General features: G+C 38.1%; 1 protein-coding gene across 2 annotated transcripts in view; it reads left to right on the forward strand.

Moving 5' to 3' along the window:
- Positions 1–18,830, forward strand: part of TACR1 (tachykinin receptor 1) — a 187,909-nt gene that overhangs the window by 152,913 nt on the left and 16,166 nt on the right. For both annotated transcript variants that reach the window (XM_072402793.1, XM_072402792.1), the window contains exons 3-4: positions 15,351–15,501; positions 16,860–17,050. In XM_072402793.1, coding sequence (XP_072258894.1) covers positions 15,351–15,501; positions 16,860–17,050 — 342 coding nt within the window. The remainder of the gene's footprint in view (positions 1–15,350; positions 15,502–16,859; positions 17,051–18,830) is intronic.

The following is an 18,830-nucleotide window of genomic DNA, read 5'->3' on the forward strand; positions in this document are numbered from 1 at the left end:
AAAAAACTTGTATCCCATTGCACCTTCAGCCTGATAGTTTTATTGGTAATATTTACATCCCTTACAATTCAATGACCTTCAAAGTATATATTTGCCAGAGATTTATGGTTTGTGCAAGGTTCTGGTCAAGGGGTAAGATAGAGGTTGTGCTAAGGTCTAGGTTATGTTTATGTTAGGTGTGTATAATTGACTGGTAAATGTTTGGTTAGGAGCACACAATGTGATAAAAAAGAATGATAAAACTGTCTGGGTTCAGTTTAGTTGGCTGTGCACTTGTAACAACAAATATAACAGGATGCTTCTTGTTGTTTTTTTAGGGTTTACATTAACTTTAGGTTAGGTTCAGATCTGTCTGGGGATCAAAGGAACCTGCATGACTCCTGGCACATTGCCTAAGGCTATGTTCAGACCTGCAATTAGGTTAATATTATAATTATTATTATTATTATTATTAAACAGGATTTATATAGCACCAACATATTACGCAGCTCTGTACATTAAATAGGGATTGCAAATGAAAGACTGATACCGACAGTGATACAGGAGGAGAGGACCCTGCCCCGAAGAGCTTGTGATGCAGTTACTGTTTCCTCATGCCAGTGAACCACAGCCTGGGGAAGACGCTGCAGTAGCTCCTGCCCATGGCGGTCCCATAGAGAATAAATAGGGGTGGCAGTGAGTGGTACAGTACTACTCATTGCTGCCCAGAGTTAAATCCTTAAGAACCAGTGCTGCAGTGCAAGTGACTGTTGGTGATGTTGGCAAAGTGCCAGATGCCAGGAGTTGTGTGGGATTGCTGGATCCCAAAGTAGGTACAAATCTAGCCTTAAGGGTACATGTTAGAGCAGTGTTTCCCAACCAAGGTTCCTCCAGAGGTTGCTTGGGGTTCCTTCAATCTAACAGATACCAATGATTTTTTTATCCCAATTCTTCCCAATAACCACCATGCTAATATACTGTACGCTGTGGATATAGAAATTATAGTAGGGAGCTTCCTTGAAGACCTGGAAGGTAATTAATTATTCAAGAACTGCATTGGATGTTTTATGACCCTAGATCATTTGGCAGAGGGGAAATAAAGAGGATTTACTTTAGCCCAAGGATTCAAATTCTTGCTGATTATAATACAGTAAATTATTATTATTATTATTATTATTATTATTATTAAGGTTCACAAATTACAAATGATTTCCTTGCATACTATGTGTACCGTATGTCATTTTTATAAATCTAATGTGAAAAATAGTTCTATGCCCATTGTTGGGACATTAGAGCCACTGGTAGCCCATTTGTAATCAATGACTCTTCTCAGGATGTCTATTCCCATATGAGTTGAGGGTATTGAATTCTACTGACAGATATACATAGAAATCAAGTATTCTTCAACTATGGAAATGTAATGGATTTGTCAAACAATCTAAATTGTGTATATAGTAAAACAAAACATTCCCAGTACATTTGTGTATAAACACAAGTGTGAACAGACACCCCTACACACTAAATCACTCCAATGTACAGCATATATCAATATGTTAATACAGAATTACAGAATTATTATAAGCATATACCACACAAAAACAGCACAGATCGGAAAAAGAATAATATAGCTATAATAAAAAAGAAAGTTACTTTGGAAAAAAAAATATTTAATAACATTGTCTAAGTAAAAGTAATAATGCAATTATATTTGACATGTATTTTAAAGAGGGGCATGGCTCAAGTGTACCCTCCTTGTCTAGAGCACGTTCCAGCATTTTTTCATAGCAAGAAACAATTTTGTATACCCAGTATTGGTATCACTAGGCTTGTATAATTCTTATGGGGGCAGCTGTTGGGAGAAGGGATAATCAGGATGACTAATATTAGTTTTTATTGATGTAGGCATGCCCTGTTTTCCACAACTACATCTAACAAACAGTGGTGGATGTAACTAATAGTGGGTCCTTGAGCAAAATTGACTTGGCTCCCACCTGCTGAACTGACCTGTGGTGTCTGTGGGGTTCCCTGTTGGCTAAGGAATTTTTTTGACACCTACCCTGCTGCTAAGATCCTATTCTTGGAAAAGATGGACTATCATGGGAGAAGCTGGGTGATCCAGCAAACCTGGACTTATTAAATCAAACCCCGTGTGTAAACACAGGCTCTTGAGAATCAAGACACCAAAACAGCCCCCCATCCCATGCCGATTGCTCTAGGTAATCCCTGCATGTGATGCTAAAATTCTAAGTCTAATGCTGGTAGTCCAAACTACAGTCAGGCAAGGAATGAAAGGGCATAACGTCTATAAATGTCCCCCGCAGGGGGTTGTGTCTGGTTTACTGCAGCTTCTAATGTACATTGTAAAAACCTCAAAGTGTGCAGTAAATTCAGAGTAGCAAATTCTGTACAGAAGAAGAGTATGTTTAAGTATGCAAAACTTAAGGGAAGGCAGGAGACCAAGTTTAGGCTAATGCAGGGGCTGGAGATGTTCAGCAGTTTGTAATCTGCTATACTAGTGGTTACATAAGTGCAGTTGAGTATATGAAATATTAGATAATGGCTCCTGGTACTGATACCACTATATGTAGCGAGTAGCAACTGTATGCAGCTTACTGCTGTTTGTTTCAGACTACAAAGTATTTTATATTCCGGTCTTGCTATGACACATCTCCAAACTACGGGAATGAATATGCAGATGTGAGGCTATATTTGCAAACTTGCTTGCCATCTATGGATACTAATGTAGACTCAACCTTTAAGAAATAGGCAAAATAGATTAAACTAGTTCTCTGAAAACAGATTAGATGAGTCTTCATTGATGATTAGAAGGCCATGTTTTAGAATGAGGCTGTGCAACTTTGCTCTTGGAGGGCCAGAATCACATTTTTTTTTTATTTCCCTAACAGACAGAAGTAAATTTAGTAAGATATGGTTTTTAAAGATTCACTACATTACTAAATAAAAAATCTGGCCTATATGTGTCCCCTGAGGACTGGCGTTGGACCCCCAGCTCCATTGTAAACTGGTCTTCATCATTTATACACTGTATGACCTCCTCACCCATTGTCTACAACCAAGTATAAATTGATCAGCAGCCTTTTTTCCATCTGCTCCCCTGTATTTTAGCCCAGAGATAAGTCAAGCTTAGTTTACCCGACACTTGAAAGCTATTTGCTGGCATGCTAGGGGGCTCTTCACATCTATTTTAGTAACTGCTAGGTCAAAACAATAGTGCAACTCTTCCCCATAAATGTGTTAATATTTTCAAGAGTCTCTGGAAAAATGTAGCCTGAGGGCTTCCAACATGTAAACAGAACTTCCTGGCAGTTCAAGTGGCCAAAGGGGGATGCTCAGCTTCATAAAATAGAAGTGCTTGTTATTTTTCAATAGTTGATGGTATCATTGCTCACGGGTTATACGGAAGGCATTGTTTCTTCTGGACCCCACGTGTCCAAATGGAAGACCAAAATAATGTTAGTTAAAAAAAGCTACCAAGGAGATTTAAACCTGCACAGAGCAAGATGGAAAATTAAAGTTTGCATCAGATTGTTATGGGAAAACTATCTAGGAAAGGAAATTAGGTGGACACAGCAATTGCTAAAAGCCAAACTTAATTTTCCAATTGGCAAGTTCAACAACATTGACAACACATTTTATAGAACACAACAAACAAAAAAAAACTACAGGACTTTTTCAGGTACTCAAAAACATCTGCATTGCATAAAACCAGTTTTTATTTTTACTTGATAAATAGAATGGTTAAAACAATATAAAATCCTGTGTCTTATCAGTCCTTTACCCAAGATGAACAAATGTTCCAAAAATAATTTCTTATGTTCACAATGTATTTGATGTCTTTCTACGCGTTTTGCATCTATTTCCTTCCTCAGATATCTTTTGCCTAGTATGAAGTCAGCAGGATGTGAAGCTATGTGAAAGATATGATGCACATATGATTGATTTCACTCCTCTCCTTCCTTGTGTGGCTCTGAAACAGTTCCCCAATATGATTACCTGGTGAAGCAGTCGAATTACTGTACTGTAAAGGTTGTCCTTCCTGAGAAAGCTAATAGAGGCGAATCGTGTAGAAAGACACCAAAAAACATTTGAAACATATGAAATTATGTTTAGAACATTTGATCATCTTGGCTAAAGGAATGAAAAAATGTGATTTTATGTTGTTTTAACATTTTTATTGATCACGTTGAAAAAAAAAAGTTGTTTTGTTTTATGCAAAGATATTATTGAGTACCTGAAAAGTCACACATTTTTTGTTTGTTGTGTTGTTTAATGTACTGGCATATAGTACTAAATACTGGCCATCCATTTGTCTATATGTATACCCATTTTATAAAGAAAGTGTTTGAAAGGGCTCATAAAACTGTAAATTTCCAGTTTTGATAAATCCTTGTTAACATCCTTGTTGACCCCTTTGCCTGTTCCAGTCAGTCTATGCAGCACAATCTTATATCAAAATAATGCCTCGATCATTTCCATCTCTGGGCGTTCTAGGATGATTTGCAGAGTCCCCTTGGAACTCCAGCATAGATAACATTGCTCCTAGCAAGGAATATACAGATGGGGGAAGGAAGGACCTGCAGAAGCCTTATAGGAATGATCATGTTTGTTATTTATGGTTTGGGTGCAAGAACTCATGGAAGAGATGCAGAAGGCCACCAGACTGACTGGAGAGATTGGAACAGTTGTCAGGTTTTATGCCCATCGGAGGCTCCATTGGCAAAAAGTTTGTACTTAAATCTCAAAACTGCACTCTCTCCAATAGCAACGCAGACAGTTGCAGATTTTTTTTCTCATTTCCTGGTAAAATGTTGTTCCCAAAACAGAAGAGAAAATTTTCCACTCACCTACTCGAATAGGTACACCTGTTCCACTGCTTGTTAACGCAAATATCTAACCAACATCTAACCAACACAATTCTTCTAGTTTGTCAAGATAACTGAAGTTCAAACTGAGCATCGGGATGGGATAGAAAGGTAATTTAGGTGACTTTTAACATGGAACGGTTGTTGGTGTCAAGTGGGATGGTCTGAATTTCAGAAACTACTGATCTGCTGAGATTTTCACACTCTGGGTTTACAGAAAATTATCTGAAAAAGGATAATAGTCAGCTCTCTGAATGAAAGCGTTTTGTTAGTCAAAGGTGTCACTTCTGTCAGTAACAATCAGGCACCCGAAACTACAATTTTCATGAGTTCATCAAAATTGGAAAAAACCTTGCCTGGTTTAATGAGTTTCAGTTTCTACTGTGACATTCTGATGGTTGGTCAGAATTTGGCATATACAACAACAATGGAAACATGGATCCTGCCTTGAATCACCAGTTCAGGCTTGTGGTGTTATGGTGTACGGGTGTAGGAGATCTTTTCTTGGCACACTTTGGGCTCTTTAGTGTTGAGTATCATTTAAATGCACAGCCCACCTTAGTATTGTTTCTGGCCACATCCATCCTTTTAAAAATGCTTTACACCTTTTTTCTGATGGCTACTTTCTGCGGGGTTAATTCTCCATGTCACAGAGCTCAGATCATCTCCAACTTGATTTTTACTACATCACAATGAGTTCACTGGACTCAAGTGACCTCAACAGTCACCAGATCCCAGTCCAATGGAGGACCTTTACAATGTGGTGGAAAGGAACAAAAAAAAACAGAGAGTAAGACGGGTGTTTTAAATGGCAAGTGTAACTTTACGTTCTAATTGTTCAATTAACGTATCTTGTCAATGAAACACATTTTATTACATATAATAACTCCAACAATGTCATTAATAGAGGTCATACCCCGATTTATCGATCAGGGTGAGTTTAACCTTGTGAATTATACATTGATACTCTATATATAATGGCTGGTTAAAGGCACCATAGTTAGTATTGAAAGTAACCATTTGACGCCTCTTTGCTCGATGTGTTTCACCTTTTGGCTTCCTCAGGTGTAATACTGAGGACGTTTACGTTTTAGGGACTCAGGATTGGATATATGTAGAGGATCCAACAGGTAAGTAGTTAAAATGCAAGGTGCATGTCCAGGAGTTTAAGATGGCTCACTGGTATCAAGATACAGAGGTTGGTTCCCATAGGGGGATGCCTGTAGGTCTGGGAATGCAAGAACAGCGTTTCCACATTGGGATGCAGCAACACAAGCAATGTGGTGGAAAGGGAGATTTGCATTATGGATGTGAACTTGAGAAATCTGCAGCATTTTGCTTGATGCTATCATGACAATATGGACTAAACTCCATGAGGAATGTTTCCAGCACCTAGCTTAATCTATGTCATAGAGATTGATGGCAAATCTGAAGCCAAAACGGGTCCAACCCGCTATTAGCAAGGTGTACCTAATAAAGAGGACGATGTGTGTTTGTATTGGGTAAAATACAAAGACAAACACTTATAGTACATTAAGGCTTTTACATGTATAGTAAATGTGTGTTAAAACATAAAAATGTACATGTGTGAGCGCATGGAGTGTTATTCAGCAAAAAAGGGTGGTATTGTTCCATTTTATGGTCTTTTTGAAATTTTGATAATGTAATTTTTTTGTAGAGCTATCAACAGAAGAACAAATGATCATTTTACTACTTTTTTTTTCCTTAAAACGCCACATAACAGATTCATAAAAACTGATGATAATCTATATTTTTCTCTATGCAGATTATGCACATTTTCCATAATAAGGACCCACAGTGACTAATCAGCTACCAGTAATCTTTAGCCTTTTCATGGACATAATATTGGTGCTAATTTGCTTTACAACAGCCTAGTGACACATTACTTTGTCTTAATGTCCCCATTCAATTTTCACAAAAACCGCTGGAAACCTGGTTAATCTAGCCCTTTTGTTAATTAGTGTAATCATCTACTAATGCGGTAATGTGTGTGTGGTATACAGTATGCTGGGCAAGGAAAGCACTGAGGACATTTTACGCTGTACCACCAATGTGAGATAACCGTGTATCTAATTCGCTCTGTTCCAGGTCCTTCTTCAGGATCCAACTTTCTATACAGGACTAAGGATGAGGGTTGGGTTAGATCTCATGATGGTTTACATATTTTTGGGGGTCAGTGGTACCCAGTTAGAGGGGTGTATGGAAGGGGGGTCATCATGATCCTTGAGATATGGTTTACATCATATGAATTAAAGGTGATTGTGACTTTCCCCATATGTGTTATGTGGTTTGTTCCAACAAGTGTCATTGAATCTGAATGTAAATGTGGAACAGGGTTGCCAACCTAATTTTTGTTTTTTTATGAACAAGAATGCAAAAAATATGGACTAAAATATATTTTGCATACAATGGGAGAGTCAACACAGTGCTCTGCGGTTAACTTGTTAGCATGGCCAAATTGGAGGGTTTTACATTTTGCTGGGTCTGCACCTTTTCCCAATTCAATTTCAATAACCAAATGCTTGGTTGATAAGGGTCATTTATTTACTTGTATATATATAGCACCTACATATTCCGCCGCACTTCACATAGTCCATAGTCATATCACTAACTGTCCTATAAAAAGGCTTACAATCTAATGCTTCTACCATAGTCAAATGTCATTAACACAGTCTAAGGACATTTTTTAGGGGAAGCCAATTAACTTGAACTAAATGTTTTTGGAATGTGGTAGTAAATCAATGCAAACACAGGTAGAACATAAAAACTCCTTGTAATGTTCTAGCTGAGATTTGAACCTGTGACCTAGAGCTGCAAAGGCCAGAGTGCTATCAACTGAGCATGCTGAACACATCATAATCATCATTGCAGAACTGTTCAAAAGTCATTAATACTCACTGTTCCTTCTAAAAAAAATGAAATCATTGTTTGTCTTGTATCTCTAACCACTTCAGAACTAAGCCCCACTGACTTGGAACAGGTATGCAGATCAGGCGTTTTTCGACCTCACAATCCACATACTTGTTTCATGTTAATGATTTGACCTTTGCACAGCTCCCAGCTGATCCTCTGAACATTCCAAGCTAAGAATGTTCTCCTGGGCAACTGGTATTCCATGATTTGTAGTTGTCAGAGAAGACTTGGGCTGGCAAAGTTGTTCTGTACAATGGTGCATATGTAGATTTCCATCAAAGCCTGATTGGTGTAAAAAAAGAATAGATGCCATGAACAGTTCAGATGTACTCTGTTCTTACAGGCTGTCCATGAATTTATGGATAGTCGGCAACAGTGATGTAGAGAAAATTGTTAAAAGCATTCCAGAAATAAAAGGAAATTGTTTATTGAATATTATAAATAAACATATTAATCATATACAGTTTCCAGGTTTTTTCACTATTGTGGCACATTGAGTTTCCATCAACCCCATAAAATATGAAATATCAAATCTGGCATAATAGAAATTCCCACACTGGCTAGTCTCATGGGGACATAAGGACAGCACAGGGGTGACTGACACAGCATAATATTTGGCCAGTAGTCTTCTTCTGTAGATCTGGCAATGTTTTTGGCTTAGTAGATGGTAAAGGTAAACCCACACAAGGTCACCCAGAGTTCAGCTACGTATCATGAGGCAGCTTTACGAATCCCTAGAGAAGTCCCTGAGATAGGAGTATCAGTCTTTAATGGTAGAACAAATGAAGCTATTGACTGTCTATATAAAAAAACGATCAATTACTAGGCAGCTGTCTTTAAAAATGGCTGGAAACAGTAACTTACTAGATTGTCTGTTCAAATCCTATTATACTTTACAGAACAAGATCACATATATGTAGCCAGGAACGTCATTTCCAGAAGTACCACATTTCTGATGCTGAAATGCCCTCTGCGTAATTGCAGCATCAGGCACGTGGCACTTCTGGTTGAGGCGACCACCACGGTACAGATGGTAGGAAATGGTCAGGGGACTTAGGGTGAGTATGTCCACAGCACGGTTCAATGTGTCATGTGCAGAAGACTAACAACAAAACCAATGCTTTCCACTATGTGCTTCATGGTGGTCATTTTCCAAATAGAAATGTATAGGCTCAAAAAGATTCCAGTAGGAGTTGAAGTATAGTGTATAGGATGTCTAATAACGCATAATCACAGCTTGAGACACCGTAATATGCTAAATCTTGTTAAAGGTCTATAATTGGGTTAAAGGTCTATAGTTGGGTGTAAACTGCATTACTCTAGATTTAACCTTTTTAGGGTTTTAGAGTCATGTGTTGTAAAGCAGTAGCATCATCATCAATTCCTTCTGTTGTCGCTGAAGTTTATTGCACCAAATGATCTACAAGTGCAGAATATATTACAGCAAGCATTGGGCATGCTGGTGGCTGCACGTTATATAACCCACTGTAAGTGGGCCTGTTATTTTCTCATTGTGTCACTCGACATAAATTTTACAGTTATAAAATGGGACTGGATTGTATCACTTGTAGTCACAATAGTTTTAGAAGAGGCGTGGAAAAGGCATCGGACAAGAATGGAACGGCGTTGGTAGAATTATGTTTGAGGGACTGATATTCATGGTAGAGCAGATGGTGTCTTGACACCTCCCGAAACCTTTTCTTGTAGTAGTGTTCACGATAGCAAAATGGTATCAAGCCTGGTGACCCTGCTCCAGGTTTACACTTGGGACATTGTGAAGCTCATCCCCTGTAGAAGAATGAATGCTGGCTGGCTTTTAGAGCACCTATTGGGAACCCTGTTTTATATATATGTCAACTTTAGGAAATGCCATGATTCCTTGACTGTCTTAACAATTCACAAACTGCCAGTTATTGTAAAAATTGGAATGGAAATCCTAAAAAACAAAATCTACATAAGATCTGCTCTAATCTCACACTAAAGTTGAGGTTCCTCGAAAAATAATCACAGTTTAAGAGAACAAAATCTAATTTTGTTGGGTGAAGCTGCCATTTATTTGTCATATTACCTTTCAAATCAAACGATTCCCTACACGCAATCAGATACATATAAGCGGTTATATTATAGTTCGAATGAAAACAGGTTTATTGCCAAAAGAATCTCTTGAAGCTCTGTAGCCCTATATAATTTTATTGAGCTGCAAAGAAGACATGACAGCAGTTTGAGATATAAACATAACAGCAATATTCCAAGGGTGCAGCACTTTTCTTATTTATTAAGTGGTTCCTGGATACCAGGACCATCAGCCATAGTCACAGCATTCCCATTTCTGCAGATTAAAATGCAGCAGGCAAAAATTTGCATCTACTTTGCTCCATTAACTGATTTTTTTTGCAAATATAGATTTTGACCTAAGCTGAAGACTGCTGTGATTGATCAGTCCCGAGCTGATTTACACATCTTGGCAAACAAAAACAGCACAGATGATTAACGTTAATGATGTTTTTCTTACAAGAGTGTTAGAAATTTGGGGGACTTTAATCGATGGTAATGGAATGCAAAGTTATCTGTCCTCCTGAGAGCGGCTTGCAGCAAAGCCAGAATATTTATCAGCTCTGTATACATTTATAGAGTTTCTTTTGCTAATGATGATAGAAGGCAGAGGTGCCGCAGGCAGCTTCTTCGGGGCCTCTTGTGTATGTATCCTCTATTGTGTAGGAAGCCAGAGGCTTCTCGGGAAAGCTGCAGGAAGGCAGTTCAGATAATGTTTAAATCGACCATGAAAACTTCACAGCTATCCCCAGTGGCTATTTCACATAAATCACAGACAGCTGAGTGTTGGGGATTTAGATCCAGGATCCAACATTCTTTTCCACTTGTCAAGAAGGCTGCTTAAGCTGTAGAGGAGGATTCTGGGTAATTTTATTCAAATTAGTTTACTGACCTTAATATTTTAACCAGCCATGTATTGGTTTAATGAAACGAGTAGGAAAAGAGTTTGGCAGTACTGTAAAAGTACTCAGTAGAAGCATCTTACCCCTATTTTGGGATGAGGCTCTAATACTTTCCAACTATCCCTCATTCAGATCCAAAACCAATGGCATTCGATCCTCCCCAATTGGGGTGGGTGGATTTATACACCTCTAAAAAAATTGTAATATTTGGCTTTTAAAAAGTGTTATTGTGCACCTAACCAGGCTCATTTATAACACAAAAGTGAATTTAAAAAAGTAGTTGTGAGTAAAGCATTTGCTGGTTTAGCCAGTAGGTACATATTCAATTTTTATGGTCACCAAAATGTGGACCTGGCACAGGACCTTGCCTACAGCTCAAAAGTGTCCCTCTTCTCTATTTCCAAAAGTTGAGCATGCAAGAAGCAATGGACGTGTTTATTTTGCACCATCGAGTACACACTAATGGACCATATAGCTTTGGAATCAACCAGGGTTCCTTCACAATTTGCTAGGGTTTCCTTGAGAGGCATGTAAGAGGAATTCTTCCAACTGACCACCACATGATGAGGATATACTGTGAGTTAACAGTGAGAACACATTGTTGCATAATAAATTTTCATGGTCTCCAAAATGTGGACTTGGCATAGTCATTTGCCTAAACTCAAAAGTGTCTCTCTTTCCAATTTCCAGGTGTGCTTGCAAGAAACAATGGATGTTTCCATTTTGCATCATTCTACATATACTGTTGGCCATATAGCTTTGGACTAATTCTCAGTCTAATACAGTGTTTCTCAACCAGGATTCTTCCAATTGTTGCTTGGGATTTCTTGACGAATGAGCAGTTTGTGTCTCCCAAGTCAATTTATCTGACACCAATGGTCTTTTTGGCTTTCTGTTAGCATGACATCCTTCCCAATGGCCAGCAATGTACGAGGCTTTTTTCCCACTGATCACCACACTAATGTGCTGTGAGCTGTGGATATAATAATTATAGAAGGGGTTCCCTGATGATCTGAAAGTTATTTCAAGGGTTCTCCCATGTTAAAAAGGTCTATAAAGGCTGCTCTAATATATTTATATGGCCCAAAAAGATGACCAACATCGTGCAAATATATAAAGGAGAAAAATTGCACAGCTTCAATCTAACATATGTTTAGTGATTTACCATCTGCTCAGACATCTGCGGCTGGGTTAACAACAAGTACTTTTTAAAGAGTGGTTTACCAATTTGTTCTGCTGATTACATAAAATCGTTGGCTAATTGTTTATATTGTAAGTCCATGGCTCGGCGCCTGCAATGTTCCCAGAGTTTATAATACGCTAATTTTTAGGTGTATTCAGCAGGAATTTCATACATATATCACAGATGAAACATTAATTTTTTTTTTAATAAGTACATGATAGGGATTATTATTATTTTCATTTTTTTTACATTTCATGGGGGGGGGGGTATATATTTAGGCATAAAGGAAAAACTAAGGAGGAAAGAGGGGCCACATTTGAATAAAGAACAATCCCTCCTAATCAAGGGCAGTTGGGGGTACGAGGAGGGACAGACCATTCAATTCAGGAACAACTGGGAGGTATGAAGAGGGACAGTCCCTCCAAATTAGGGTCAGTTAGGAGGTATGGAGAGGAAGAGTCCTTCCATATTATGGACAGTTCGGAGGCATGATGTTAGACAATCCCTCCAAAGCAGGGAGCTAAAAAGAGGAACATCCAAATCAAGAGTAGCTGGAAGCTATGTAGAGGAACAATCCTTCCAAACCAGGGACAAATGTGAGGTATGACGAGGGACAGTCCTTCAAATCAGAGACAGCTGGGAAATGTGAAGACGGACAGTCCCCACAAATTGAAGCCAATTGAAAGTATGAAAAGGAACAGTCCCTCTGAATTGGGATAGTTGGGTATAAAGACTAAAGTATCTCCAAATCAAGGACAGCTCAGAGAAATGTTCCTGTTCTAATTAAATTTCTTGTGTTACTCTAACAGTACCCATACCATTTCCATAGCTCCCCCTGACCCCCTTCTGAAATTTTAATGATAACACTGTCTTCAAGGGCTTTGCAATTACCGATAATGTTGGTGGGTGGCTTTAAAATGTGTTTTATTGACAATACATAACACCAAATACATAAAGCTACATGCTTATTTTTTACATTTTTTTCCTTTTGGGACATGTTAAAATAATTCTTGCTGGATGTATTTGATAATAACACATGATTTCACTATATACATAAAACAGATTAAGGGGTAGACGGTGTTAGTAGCTTTTAATGTACATTAACCAACACAATTCCTATTTTAGGTTATACCCACCATTTACGTGCTATCATTACTGTTTGATTATTATTGTAATTTCATGCTGGTTGTCCAGGAATGTATTTTTTTTTTTTTTTGAATACGCTATAATGGTGCTTTCTAGAAATAATCCTTTAGCGGCAGGCTACTTCATTGTATGCTGGAGTCAAAACATCAGAATAATTGTATATAATCATATACTATGACAGCTTGATAAGAATATGAGGCTTCATGCTTCCATTAACAATGTTAGGTACAGCTCAGTATGAATAAAACAGTTGACCTGTAAAGAGAAATCACATTCTTCCATCTCAGGTTTATTGGAAGCTTCTCACTTCTATTAAATAGACAGATTCTAAATTGACAATATACAGGCATGGTGACACGCTATCTTCCTCCATTCTTTTTCTTTTTATACACAATAGATAGATAGATAGATAGATAGATAGATAGATAGATAGATAGACCTAGTATATTTACACTCATTTTGTGTCTCAATGTGCAGAAACACTAATTGTCATGGTAAACACAGGAGGGCGATGGACCCTGCTTGGCAGGGACGTGTACGGGGGCACAGAATCCATGGCACCAGGGAACCTCCAAGGGGTTATGGGCTTTTGAAGGAGGTGCCCCCATAAACACAGGGGCTGGTGACTGCTGACTAGGTAGAACCAATTTGCAATACAAGAGCGGAAGGCAGAAGCGTAGTCTGATGAGCCCAGGTCAGGGGAGGTGGCAATTAGGAAATGTCAAGTCAGAGCCGGGGGTTAGTATACCAACGTTGTTGCCAGTAAGATCCTTAAATAGGGCAAGTCATGTCACAAGGTGAAACCATGTGACTAGCAAGTGACTGACCTCACCACCAGAGGGAGTGCTGTAGCTGAGGCAGCTCCAGTTGTGTTTATACCACCACCAGTAGATGAAGTGTTTCAGCAGAATTTCCTGATTCTCTGGGCTAGAAGGGCCTTCACGTTGAAGACGCAGTTTCATTGTAAGGATCTGTCCAAAAAATTGATGTGGAAGCACTGCAAGAGGGCACTCTTTGTGTCTGGAGGAAAAGAAGTTTAATCTCCAGATAAGGAAGGGATTCTTCACTGTAAGACCTGTGAAAATGTGGAATCGGCTCCCTCGAGAAGTAGTTTTAGGAAGTTCTACAGATTGCTTTAAGGAAAAGATGGATGCTTTGCTAGAAGCACAGAATATAACTGGGGATTAAAGTTTGAAAGTAAAGACAACAGAGACTGCTGATCCAGGGAACATCTGATTGCCTCACTGGATCAGGAAGGAATGTATTTCCCCTGTTAGGGTTTATAAGGCTTTATTTTTTGCCTTCTTATGGATCAACTATGTCTATAGGTTTTTATATTTGGTTTATGTTTATTTCCCTAGTGACTAAACTTGATGGATTTTACAACTAACTTGTGATAACTATTTAGGTCTCCTCCTAGCTGCATGGGATGTATAATATACAACACATAACCCATAGTAACCCAAAAATAAGTAATATATTGCAACTTAACAGTTCTTGAAGATAAAAGCCAGACAGAAATCTATTACCCTTATCATAGTGTACTGAACAAATGTGTCTATATCAGCTTTCAAAGCTACCTTTTATCTTATCAGCATACAACCCTTTCTATGTTCTAGAAATGAGCTAGTTAGGTGTTCATCCAAATCAGAGGACAGCATAGGGTTACATTGCTGCTCCTCCATAAACAATGTTTGGTCAGTGATCATAGCCACCATAGGACAAGAAGAGTGCCACTTGCAGTGTCATCAAATTAAAATAATTGGGAAAGAAATATAAGTGGAGTCAATAATCAATATGATGCTATATATAAAATGTCTGAGCTTAGATACACTTTTATTTTTCCCCTTTCATTAATTGAAAATGTCCCCTTCACAACTAATGAAGATGCTGTTTTTGGCTTTTCTCATAAGTGGTCTGCGCTCTAGGTGTTTAAATAGCCAGATCTCTCAATGCATGCAATTCCAACCATGAAGGGCAAACACTTCAGATAATAAATATAGATCAAGCATTCTAGCACTGTCCTAAAAATTCCTGTAGGCTTCTCAGAGGAAGCTAAAGTAACCCATGGAATAGAATCTATGACCCATTAATCTACGACCTGTCAATTGGTTGACAAAACCTTACTGCCTTTCTGTACCATGACACACACCAACATCATTCACCTCATTGGGTTACTATGTAGAAAAATAGATATGTAAAGCTATATTTACATGAACAGATTGTAGGAACGGTTACAATGGTTTTATTGACCCTGTTTAATTTCCCTAGGTACCAGATTTTGGTCTTCTGCCTTATCTACATATTGCCCTTGTTGGTAATTGGATGCGCTTACACTTTCATTGGCATGACCTTGTGGGCCAGTGAAATCCCCGGGGATTCCTCAGACCGCTACCATGAGCAGGTGGTAGCCAAACGCAAGGTAAGACCCTTAGTTGATAACCAAGTCCAAGAGGTCAACCATACACAAAAAATAAAATGCATAGCCGTTAATACATTCATTCTGTGTGAATTTAACAGTACTTACATATAAGTTTAAATTGGTGGTTGTTGTGAGATTAGGGCAAAATGGAATGTATTTGTCTGCTGGTTATGTGTTTTAGGATATTTTATCATAGGATCTAATGTTCTTAGGGTATTCTTCTTTTCTGATGCTCTAATGTTATTTTCTCTTCAGAGTGAATGTTTTAATATACTTTCCCTTGTAAGTGAATACTAATAAAGTATTTTCTGAGTGTTCTTGGGGTATTTTCCTTAGGATTGTTTATTCTTATATTGTTTTCCCCTCTTATCAAATGTTCTTAGGCTGTCCTTTCCTAGACTCAGATGTTCTTTTTTAATTTTTGATTCTGAATGAATGTTCTTAGACTTTTTTCTTATCTGAGTGAATGTTTTTAGGCTATTTTTCCCTTCTGAATGAATGTTCTTGGCTCTTTTGTTGCAGGATTAAACATTCTTTGAAAAAGTTGCATTCAGTGCTGCCTCTATGTATATCTATGTATAATAATTAGCATAGTCTAATTACATTTGATATGATGACATACGAGCAAACAGAATTTGTTAAATGCACAGAAACAACAATAACCAACTTTTTCTAAATAAATAGGCTTCAAGGTGTTGTAAAACTGGGAAAATCTATTAGATCTGAAAGAAAAATTGTTGTACCATTGCTTATGGTAACCAGAGTTGACATTTGTCTATCCCAATGCTGGTTGCAGAATAAAAATTGTTTTTGTTCTCTAGAAAGTAAAATGAGATTATCCTTTATGGAGACAATGTTTACTAAATCCACCAGGACAACAATTTTAATTGGTAACAGTCAATGCAGTCCTTGCACAGCAAGGTAACAAGAGACATGTATAAAGATATGCCAAAAAAAGGAGAAAACTGTAAAAGAAACAATTTCGACCATTTTCTCCTTCTCCATCAATTGCCCAGGGAGGTATCAGACCTGAAGGCATTACTTACCAGCAACAGACAAGGCTCTTCTGCCTGCCTGCATTATATAGAGAATTACAGAAATCCAGTGATAGTTACATAGTGAGGCTAAAAAACATGTCCACCCAGATCAACCACAAACTAAATAAATGCTAGAAATCCTCCACATTCTACATAGAAACCTAAACACGTCATTGACCCAGAGGAAGGTAAAAAAAAAGGTAAAAGTTGTAGATAATGCTGCATGGAAAAACCTTTGGTCAAAAATAATTCAGATAGTAGTTTTCATGGTGAACTCCTTTATCATAACACCTGGATAATTGCCAAATTCATTTCTTGCAGGTGGTGAAAATGATGATCGTGGTAGTTTGCACTTTTGCAGTTTGTTGGCTTCCGTATCATATCTTCTTCTTGCTGCAGACGTTTGATGAAACAAACCAGAAATTCTACCAGCAACTTTATCTGGCTATTATGTGGCTTGCCATGAGCTCCACCATGTACAACCCCATCATTTATTGTTGTCTGAATGACAGGTTAGCGCAGCGAGTGCAGTATCCACAGTACTCCATCTATGACACCCTTCCCACCCATAGCATTGCAACAGACATTGTTGTGGCTGGCATCTAGTCACTGCCAGCAGCGATTTCCAAAATCGGACCGTGAAATGTATTTACACCTGTAGGTGGTAATGTTGCTATTCAAGTTTTGTCCATGGTTAGAAGAGCTGACGATTAGCTTGATTTTATCAGAACTAAACAAAGCCATTTTTCAATACACTGCTGCATACTCTTTCCATTATTTACCTTGATAATGGGTTTGCTGCCAGATAATTACCCTTTTTGGTTCCCTCTAACACTGTGCAATTGGCAGCGACAAACCGTACTGCAGGTAACCAGATTTGTATGTTGTATTTTTAAACAACAACCACACGGCCAAAAGCAACAGCTGATTTAAAGACCTGCGCTGTAGCCTCTCCCATTCCCGTGTTGGAGCCATTCTAACCCACAGTGATCCATGAAATGAAATGAAATAAAATGACCCGAACAAGTGCCTGGAAGTCAATGGGAACTTTGAACAGTTAAAAGACCCACAGTTAGGTTGACCAACTAACCAACTGCTTGACATACTAAACTTGAGTTTAAAATCACATTTTGAACCCTAATTTTTGCCTTGGTTCAATTTGACATACCTCAAATAACAGAAAATTTGAGTAGTACTACTAAGAAATTATGAAAAGAAAGGTATGTGGCACTGCAGTGCCCATTTAAATATTATCTGATGGGAAGGGTGCAATTGACCTAAAATGGTGAAAATAATGGAGTGTAATATATCCATTGAAGCCTAAAAAACTACAACTTTGAGTACCCACTGACACAGTAGATGGAAAAATGATTGCAAGGGATTCCAGACAACAGCCAATTGCAATAGCTGGTAATTTCCAATTATGGCAATCAGTATTGATCTCACTTACTTAAAAACAATTGCTTGTGCTCATGCTCTTATGCTCATCATTATGATGTCTTTCGCTTGACCACAGGGTCAAGATGTTTTCTTAGCAGCTTTGTTACTATACCAGGACAATAAAGCTGATAAATACTTCTTGCTGCCCAACACTCACAACTGGTAAATCACTCATTATTGATGTTGACCGGGATAAAATGGAACATCACTCCCTCTATTATACATTATATTTTTACAATATTTTTTTTTTACCCCACTGAAATTTTTTCATCTCCACCCTTCAGACCTTTACCACTACAAATAAAAACGTACACATTGAAAAGTAGAAAGATGTACAAATTAAAGAAAATCTCCTGAATATTTCTAGGTGGACAATATGATCTTCTTTATCATATGGATTTACTAGCCATTGGCATTGGGCAAAGTGTCTGGAGAAAGTGGGGTACTAGACTCACAGATGGCAAGGGGTGATTGACGATGTTCTGGCTTGGACCCCTGAGGTACCTCTTGTGGCTTTTTATGCTAATTAACAAGTCACTGAAAAGAATTTATCTTTCACTTTATTCTGTCAAAAGTAAGAACCTATATCTTGTCAATTTCTAGGAGTCATCACTGCTGAACAATTGAGGGAAACTTGACATTCTTTATCAATGAATTTATTGGCCATTAGCATTGGGCATGGTCCTTGGACATAATTGGGGTACTAGATTCACAACTGGCAAAGTATAAGTGATGATATTCTGGCTTGGAGCTCCAGGGTCCCCCTAAAGCTTATCTTGCTAGTGTACTCTCCTACAATAAGTGGTTCTTTAAATATTTGTCCTTCCTGGAGTGAGGCCAAATGTTTAGGTA

Source organism: Pyxicephalus adspersus, chromosome 2 (assembly GCF_032062135.1).
Source record: "Pyxicephalus adspersus chromosome 2, UCB_Pads_2.0, whole genome shotgun sequence".
In the NCBI taxonomy this organism is placed as follows: Eukaryota; Metazoa; Chordata; class Amphibia; order Anura; family Pyxicephalidae; genus Pyxicephalus; species Pyxicephalus adspersus.